Source organism: Octopus bimaculoides, chromosome 21 (genome assembly GCF_001194135.2).
Source record: "Octopus bimaculoides isolate UCB-OBI-ISO-001 chromosome 21, ASM119413v2, whole genome shotgun sequence".
NCBI lineage: Eukaryota > Metazoa > Mollusca > Cephalopoda > Octopoda > Octopodidae > Octopus > Octopus bimaculoides.
This window is the reverse complement of record NC_069001.1, coordinates 8176178-8186310: the sequence shown is the minus strand read 5'-3', so window position 1 is coordinate 8186310 and position 10133 is coordinate 8176178. Positions and strand designations below refer to the sequence as shown.

The 10133-nt window shown below is 36.1% G+C and overlaps 1 protein-coding gene across 1 annotated transcript in view; it reads right to left on the bottom strand.

The window, feature by feature from the left end:
* LOC106879301 (zinc finger protein OZF) overlaps positions 1-10087 on the bottom strand; it is a 13465-nt gene extending 3378 nt beyond the window's left edge. Inside the window, exons 1-2 of the mRNA XM_052975370.1 lie at positions 9870-10087; positions 6023-7031 (exon numbers count right to left, since the gene is read on the bottom strand). Of these exons, the coding sequence (XP_052831330.1) occupies positions 6023-6680 (658 nt within the window). The 5' untranslated portion in view covers positions 6681-7031; positions 9870-10087. The remainder of the gene's footprint in view (positions 1-6022; positions 7032-9869) is intronic.
* Between the last annotated feature and the right edge of the window lie 46 nt (positions 10088-10133).

Genomic DNA, 10133 nt, shown 5'->3' with positions numbered 1-10133 from the left:
CGCACATAATAGAGAAAAATGAAACAAATATGGACGACTTGCTCCGAAACACCACTGAGTGGGGAACGCTTCTCAAAAATAACCTGCAGTTGTTTCCTTCAAAATTCCTACATGCTCGAAATGTACATACATCAAGGTATATTTGTAGAAAATTTCACGAAAAAATATTAATTTTCCTGGAAGTTAAGAAGAATTTAAGTGGACTCTGTTGGAATTTCCGAAAATTGTCCCCCACCCCCATTTTTGTATATTCGGATTCTACATAGTAAATACTATATGCATAGAAAATTTCATTTAAAAATATTCATTTTTCTGAAAGTTATGACCTCCCAAAGTCTGGGGGGTAAAACCCTGTAGTTATGCCCAAAACAGATCCATAAATATAAAGATAAAATAGAGCTTTTCCAAAATTCCAGAAGTAAGGCAAGGATCTAAGTAATTTTACTGTTTATACATAACCTTAGCCTTTAAAAGTTATTTCAATAACTCGTTTCGACTTTTTTTCTTTATAAATGTTAAAAGAAACAGAAGTAACGAAACCTTATAACATTTGTTGAAGGTTTTTGTTATTAAAAATATGAAGTCTGAAAAAGCGAAATTGTTGGTTGTGAAACGAAAAACGAATCTATTCATTTTGTTTCGAAACTGGACTCACATGCATAAGAGTGCTTTTTTTTTTCGTGACTGAATAATGTCGATCTTTAATACTTACAGAAATGTTTTCTAAAGTACTTTGATACGTTTTTGTTTGTGTGTGGGAGATGACAGAAATAATTCGAGCTAAAACATCAAGATGGATTCAAAACGGAAACGGAAGACACGCTTGTTGAACATGCGTATTTAAAATCACATATGTAAGGAAAAATAACTTTCATTACATCCCCTATTCTTTCGATGAATTATCGTCTACAGTTTATTGTATTTTGTTATGTGGCTAAGTAAACTATCTGTTACTACAGAGCCCGTTATTATTTTAAGATATTCGAATTGGTACATGGTTTTAAAACGCAGAACGTAGGGTTCATCGCGAGATATATTCAAATTTTAGTTAAGTGTGAATTTTGGAAAGAAATATCTGTTTACTACGTTTTCTTTGTCTGACGGCTGAGTTTTTGTACCGTGACCACCCCCATCCGGTGGTTACTTCACCTATTTATTTTCTATACTTTGCATTGTACGTTTGTATTCTAAATACACAATCATGCTCCACCACCACTCGGTCGAGTAGAAAATGATTATTGAGCAAATAGCAATAAATCGGAGCGAAATGATGAATCCAACACTCAACATGGGTTAGGAAACGTCCAAGGAAACCAGCCGGATCTAATTCAAACAATATCAGATTTTCCCGTAATGGAGCGCTTTTGTTCAGGTGTCGGAAGACGTGGCGCTCACCGAAGAGAGACCTTCGTCATGCCATGTTCACTGTGCAGAATATTCTCAACTCTCTCACGGGGATATGCTAATAACACTGGCATTTGATTTATAGTCAATCGTCTGTCATCCGTCACCACGTGGTGAACACGATCAATGGTGGCAGTTGCAGGCCGTCCAGTCCTTGGGTCATCTTCAAAACTCACCCTTCTCCTAAATTCAGATGCCCACGTTTTCATGTTGATAAATCTGGTGCATCATCTCCTAATGTAGCAACCATGTCAACATGAAATGACCTAGGGGGCAAAACCCTTTTTCTGCAGGTACTTGATATGATCATGATACCAAATGTCGATTTCCAAGAGAAGTCTAGTTACTTTTGAAGTCTTCCTTTAAACAGTCAGACGTCAGTTTACCTGGAAAGAAACAATAAGTGTCGATTAATGCATGCAATATTTCACAGCTCTAGCATCACTCCATCATAGCAGAAAGGTATACATGGAGACACCTTGAAGTTCTCAAAATTCTTTATAGTGCTGCTAAGAAGTAGATGGAAATGATCAATGGCAGCAAGAAGCTGAAGAAGAATGGCAGTAAATGGTTTATGACACATGTGCGACAGGGTCAAGATGGTTACCCAAAACAGAAAGTGAAAGCTCTCAACGACTAGAACTGAGATGGGGTTTGGAAGGAGGCAGCAAATCTTTCAGAATGTGAACGCCTCTTTCCAAAACCAACAATGAGAATTCTGATATAGCATTTTGATCTAGAGTGCATTTTGTTGATTTAACTGTTCCACACGAGGACAATATTGATTGTTGCACTGTTTAGGAAAGATGAGTGTTATAGAATGCTACTAGAAATTTGTAAAGATATTAGTTGGAGTGCAGAACACATTCTTGTTGTATTTGGATGTAAGGATTGTATTGTAATTAGAATTAGAGGATGGTTGTTATAAATTGGTGTGAATCATCGTCAAGTTAACTGTTTTGAAAGAGATTTAGTTAACAGTTAAGAGAGCCAGCCATTGGATATGGTTGAAAGGTTATGATGAAACCTGGTTAGAGAAGAGATGTAGAGGTATGATGCCTGGTTGCCTCTATGGCATAACTCCACATTTTTAATGGAATTGATCCCAGGTTGAAAAAATTAAGATTGAGTACTAGGTAAGCAATCCAGTAGGTGGGACCTCTTATTAGTGAAAGAAGATGATGTGTATATATAGCAATATTGTATAATTATTGATATATATAAAATAATAATAAACTTGTTTTGTACAGTGTCCAAGTGCACTACAAAAAAAAAATCTTGTGGCAGCCTCTGGATGCTAAAACCTGGAAAGTGTCCAGAAATCTCAAGGCAGCCTCCACTTTCAGTGAAAGAGTAAGAATCACATAAAATATTTTCTCATTATTGTTCCAGGTACCAAAGTGACGAGCTAGCAGAAACGTTAGCATGTCAGGTGAAATGCCCAGCAGTATTTCGTCTGTCTTTATGCTCTGAGTTCAAATTCTGCCAAGGTTGACTTCGCCATTTATCCTTTCAGAGTCGATAATTTAAGTACTAGTTGTGTACTGGGGTTGATCTAATCGACTGGCTCCCTCCCTAAAAATTTCGGGCCTTGTGCCTAGAGTAGAAAAGATTATTGTTCCAGGTCATACCCTGCCCCTTAAAATAGTTTTTACCTTACTGAAAATACAAATCATTCTTTGTTCTTAATTGATAATCGTCTGAACAAACTGATCATGATACATTAGTACTTCATTTCTTTACCTACAAAGGTGTAGCAGCATAGGTTCAATCCTTAGTGATGGTTTCTTAGAATACATAGAAAATTAGATTCATACTGCTCCCACTAACTGTACTGTTCTACACAAAGAAGCTTAAAAGCATGTCTAACAATTTATGAAAGCAATTGAAGGTGGAGATAAACTTATTTTTACAAACTACTGGAAGAAGTTCGACACTTTGCAACTGTGAGAGGCTTGAAGATACATCAGGGAAAGACTTGTGAGAAGAAGACAGAGCAGTGTGGATCATCTGATTGTAAAACATGTGGCAAATTATCCCCGGACTCAAACCACAGTGGATTGATAGATGTTACAGCAAAGACCTCTTCCCGTCAGGAAACTGCAAGTTATGAAACTGGTGCATCAGATTGTACTCGGAGGAAACTGAGGTCTTGTGGCCTACTGCTAATGAGAAAGGAAAATATAAAGAGTTTGAAAACAAGGTATGTCGAGCTCTTTATAAAATGACAGGATCTACAGTGGAGAAACTGGGAAAATTAACAAGCTCAATTTACGATACAGGAAAGGAATTATTTGGAGTGAAAGAGAATATTGAATTAGTGAAAGGAAAGTGTGGACCAAGCAGGAGGATCAGGAAAATGAAACAGTTGAGGAAGGAAAAGACCAACCTAAGAAAGCGATGGAAATGTGCTGCAAAAGATGAAAAACCTGGCCTCGCTGCTGCTGTATAACGATTTGAAAAGGAAATGTTGTTATGTGCAACGACATATCCGCCAATAAGAGAATAAAAGGACTCGGGGGGCAGTTTCTGAAGGACCCGTATGGGTTTACTAAGAAGCTGTTCACTGGACTGAAGAGTGGCTCTTTATCGTGCACAAAAGAATTGGATGCTCATATCAAAAAAACCTACAGTGATCCACACTGCCACCTCTACATTGGCTAAATCATCTCTCAGAACCTGATATTGAAGGGAGTGAGAGGTGAATGATTTCGTAAGGAAAGCTAGAGCTAAGAGTGCCCCAGGAGGTGATGGTGTCTCATATAAAGTTTATAAATATAGCAATCGTCTGCAAAAGCTCTTTGTCCTACTCCAATAGCTGTGGCGTGAAGAGCCTCTAGTAGAATATTGGTGTAAGGCAGAAGGTATATATTTGCTGAAGGAGGCCAATGCAGAGACTATAAAACAGTTTAGGCCGAGTATAATTAACTCAGTCACTATACTGGGCCACATTTAGAAATATGAGAGCTCTAAATGGCAAATGACTTTGGCTAAATTCTTCACCTCTGAAATTAGTACCATGCCATTGAGATCACAAAAGATTTGAGAAATGTATTAATATTCTTTACAAGAGACATGTTCAACCCCAAACAACATACAAAAATGACAATGGCATCAGAGCCAACTCCTTTACCCATGAACAACTCATCTTCGTTGCTTTTAACCCCTTCCACTCTGCTCTAGTTTTTACTTTCTTCATCTCTCCCACCTGATAACTTATTGAATCTTTTCTATTGCCACCTCCAACTTGTCCAATTTTATCTTTTACAACCTCAATACCCACTCTTACCTTGATTTCACTTCACTCCATCCTTACAATGATTCTGCCTTCCCACCTTTGATGCTTGATGACCCCACATAGTTCACTACGTTCTACATGGTTATCTTCAACCAGCTTCTGAGGTTGCATACTGTTGCTCCTTTCTGTGCCTCTGCCCTACAACCAACTACCTTCCACATCATTTAGCATACTATCTTACAGAACTTGTCTCTTTCAACCTGATCCCATCACTTTCTGCACTTTTACTGAATGCCCTCTCTTCCTCTTTTCAAACAGAATGACAAATCTGCATAACCCTCTAATTCCCAGCTCCTTTATCCTTTTGCATACTTAACTTGAACCCTCTGTGTACTCCTACAGCAACATCTGTTCCTTTTGTAGAACATCACCACCTTCCATAGACTTAGCGTAAACTTCCAGGTTACTGGTTACTTTACCTGTACTCAATAAAACATCATCTATTGCATTAAACAGAGTATTATATATATATATTGATGAAAATGGCTGGCAGCAATCTGATTGTTTTAGGGAACATTTATTTGATGTCTGACACCAGTACAATTAAGCCTGCAACCTATCCCTTCTTTTATTTATATTTCTAGCAAAATAACTGTACAATGATATGCTTAATTTATGACAATAATACATTTCTCAGTTATTTACCCATAACTCCAAATAAATATCTTTTTTACTTTCTGGAAGTATATAATGTTTATATAATGCAGACATATATAGACAAGTAACATTTCTCAGAAAGATTAACCATAAATATCATTGATATTTGTAGTTAATCTTTCTCTGCTGTATGAATATGCCTGTGGTTAGTCAATGAAGTTACATGGGAGAATGATTTACTACAGATATCACAATTGTATAGTTTCTCTCCTGTATGAATGCGTTTGTGTCTTGTTAAGTTACCAGTTTGAGAGAAGGAAGTACCACAGACATCACAATGGTATGGTTTATCTCCGGTGTGAATGCGTTTGTGGTTAGTTAAAGTATGTCCATGAGAGAATGAATTACCACAGATATCACAGTGATATGGCTTCTCTCCTGTATGGATACGTTTGTGAGAAGATAATTCACTTATTTGAGAGAATGCTTTACCACAGATATCACAGTGAAAGGGCTTCTCTCCTGTATGAATGCGTTTGTGAGTAGTCAAATGACTTCTTAGAATGAATGATTTACCACAGATATCACATGGATAAGTCTTCTCTCCAGTGTGAATATTCTTGTGTCGAGTTAATTTATATTTTTCAGAGAATGATTTATTACAGATATCACACTGATATGGTTTTTCTCCTGTATGAATAAATTTGTGAGTAGTTAAGTGACCTGTTTCACTGAATGATTTACCACAGATATCACAGTGATATGGTTTCTCCCCTGTATGAATGCGTATGTGTTTAGTTAGGTCACTACTTGTAGAGAAGGATTTACCGCAGATATTACAGTGATAGGGCTTCTCTCCTGTATGAATACGCCTGTGTTTAGTTAAGATACATTTCGCAGAGAATGATTTACCACAGATATCACAGTAAAATGGTTTCTCACCTGTATGAATGCGTATGTGAGTAGTCAAGTTACTTGTTTGAGAGAATGATTTATCACAGATATTACAATTATATGGTCTTTCTCCTGTATGAATGCGTTTGTGAGTTGTTAATCTTCGTGTTTGAGAGAATGATTTACCACAGATATCACAGTGAAATGGTCTTTCTTCTGTATGAATATATTTGTGACTAGATAAACTAGATCTTTGAGAGAATGACTCATCACAGGGATATGATTTCTCTTCTGCATAAATACTTTTGTTCGTAGTTACTTGAGAGAGTGAGTTACCACGGTGATTTGGTTTTTCTCCTCTATGAATACATTTATGAGAAGTCAGGTTATCCTTCTGAGAGAATGACTTTTTACAGACATCACAGTTGTATAATGTTTCCCCATCTACTTTCAGCATCCCATCAGAATCAATCCTTTCAGGATTCATTTTCCATAATTTTTCTTATTTTCACCACAATACATAGATATATTTCTTTTTTTCAATTTTTAGTATTTCTGCTATATTTCAATCAACTGTGATATTTTGTTGATACCAGAAGATGCTGATGTTTTGTAACTATGTTTATATTTAATTATCTTATGTCCATTCAAGACGGTGAGGTAAAAGAATATCGGTAATAATTCCAACCTGCAGAAGTTTTCCAAACTGATTCTTCTACAGATTTATATAAAAATGGGTTATATCTGTTTTGTATAACAACTTCCTCAAGTCTTTAAAAGATGATAAACATTGATGATGCATCTCATGTAAAAACTTATGTCAAAGTCATCCGATATTCTGAAATAATAAAGAAACAGTATTAGATATAGATAGAACTTTAAAAAAACATTGATTAAACAGAGGAAATTTCACTACATTTCTATACTGGTGAACAGTAGATGTAAACCTTTACCATGAAGTCTTCAGCCATGATCATCTTGTCCTTCTCTCAAGTTGTGAACCTCTAGAACTACAATATACATGATTGTTATTTCTAGCTGACTGAGCAACTGATCTTGCTAGGAAGATCAGTTATTTTTTAGTTCTAAACTAATCCTTACTGAGAAGACTTATGAACTGTACAATAGAGGAGGTATCAACTCCATATGCTGTGCATATATATAAATATATATATGCATAACCAGTTTCCTCTTCAAGACATCCTCTACACATCATATCTTTCTAACTGTAGCTTTTCTTTGACACCACTAACCTAATCTTTCTCATTGCTCAGAACCATTTTACTTGATGTCCTTCCTTCATCCTTATGCTGTCCTCTCCACCCATATTCTTCATTTATTACATTCACACACACACATCACTCCCCTATTCGCTTGCACTCTCTACTCAACCACACTCCCAGTTTCTCTGTCCCCACTCACTTCTACTCACCTTGTGCCTTGTGGGTCCCCCTACACATCTCAACACCACTATTTTTTGTCTCTTCCCAGCTGTATCCTGATCATCCCCACTCTCTCTTCTAAAATGTGAGAAACCATGTAGCTCCTCTACAATAAGAAACCTGTTCTGCTTTAGCCCTTTCCTTTATATTTTAACACTCAACTAGCATAAAGCTCCTTCTCTCCGTAAAATTATTGGCCGTGTTCTGGCGGCGAACTAGCAGAACCGTTAGCACGTTGGACAAAATGCTTAGTGGCATTGCATTCGTTTTTACGTTCTGATTTCGAATTCCACCAGGGTCAACTTTACTTGGTACTATTCAAGAAGAGTGGTCCCGGTGTGCGCACTCGCGTATCCGCGCTAACTAATCGTGACTAGTTGATCTTACAATGACTTTCTAGCGTGAATGCGCAAAACATGTAGAGGGTTTTTTTTTTTATAACAAAGTAAATAATATTTTTTTGTTGAATCTTCCCCATCTTACTCTTAAAACGTCGTTTTACGTTCTTCCAGGGTGTATTTTGGTTTTTCAGAAGAACCTATTTTTATCCTCTCTATCCCATCCTCCGTTGTATTTGCGCTTGCACATCATGGATTCATCTATTTCTACGATGTGCCCAAGTCCACCAATTTGGTAGGAGTTACGCAAAAGATAATTACTTGTAATGTCCTTCATGTACTGATACTATTGAACAACAGTAGATTTTGAAAGACCGACTTTTTAATGGATCCTTTACCAAAAACAGGTAGTGTATAATTTATTTATTTTGTTTTAAAAAAATTATTTACTTTGTTTAGAAAAACCCTCATGCATGTTTTGCGCATGACGCGCTAGTTAGTCGTAGGATCGACTAGTCACGACTAGCTAGCGGAGTCGACAAAGTAAGTACCAGTTGAATACTAGGGTCGATGTAATCGACTTACCCCTCCTCCAAATTTCAGGCCTTGTGCTTTTAGTAGAAAGGATTATCTTGACACAATTTATTCACGGATGCTAACGCGCCGAGTAGTAATTAATTTCGTTTATTAATGATCAGAGTTCAAATCCTGCCAGTCAGCTTCGATATTACAATTTATCCCATTGTTTGTCTGCCTAAAATATTTAGTATATTCAGTTCAATAGATTACAGCTGTGCCAATACATCATCTGCGTGTAGAGGAACAAAGATAACGGGACTTTTCGCTTTATACACTGAAGGGATCTTTTTTAAAACGGGGGCCACATTTTTCATTAATGTTTTACGTAGTGTTTTTGGTACAGAAAGACTTTCAAACTTCGTATATTTATCTATTTTGTGTTATAGAACAGAAAAATATTTTTGTATTCGAATTTATTTCATGTAAAAAATTGTCTTATTTCGATAATTTCAACCAATCACTGACGTCCACTCAGCCGATATACATTAAGTGCCGACTACATAAACAAACGATTCTTCGTTTTATTTGCTTTTTTCATTTTAAATTTGCTTTAACCCTAACCCTAGGGTTAGGATTAATTGTTTCAGAATCGTTTGTTTATGTAGTCGGCACTTAATGTATATCGGCTGAATGGACGTCAGTGATTGGTTGAAATTACAGAAATACGACAACTTTAACATGGAATAATTTATGGATTTCTTTTTTTTTTTTTAAGAAGACTAAGAGAAAAAGATGTTTTATATGACACATTCTACCAGTGTTCCAAGTTTCAAAGTGTTTCGTTAATGAAAAATGTGGCCCCCGTTTTAAAAAAGATCCCACTGAAGTACTCTCTACTATTTATGGGATGTGTGTACATGTTTGCATTGACAGGGGTGGTGGATAACAGAATTGGTATTTTGTTACATGCCTATGTTAACGCTTTAGTTTGACCATTATAAGTTCTGTTATCAGTAAGATTATATATAAATTTCATACTTCTGGATTTGATCAAAGAAATACTAATCCACTGAAGTATATTTAATTCACTTCGCACTTCCCAAAATATAAGTCCTGGTGCGAATGTTAGAAATTACCCTAAAAGAGTAAAATTCGAAACTATGTACAGTGGACAGTCTGCTCTTGGTGCCGTATCTATATCTTGTTATATATCACATGTAACAGTCATCTCGAATTTTCAAAAAGTAACATCCTACACAAAAAAGTTAGGACATATAGATATTTCTTCTAAGTGTTATGGGATTTCACTTCTCTATAATCACAGCATCTTCGAAGGCAACATAATTCTATTATTCACAGAAATTTCCGTAAACTTACCACTTTTAAGAAACATCGACAAAGGAAAATGATCTCCTTGCTAGATTGGGTTTTTCAATGTTGTTCTGCTTCGTGTAGTTATTAAAACTTCTTCGTGTATAAAGGTAAATTTACGTCTTAACAGACAGAAACAACGAAGCTGACTTCATGATTCCAGCCGCAGTTTCGATAATAATTATCAGCCATTATGCCGGTCAAGTATCGTAATCATACATACATACATATATATATATATATATACATATATATATATATATATATATA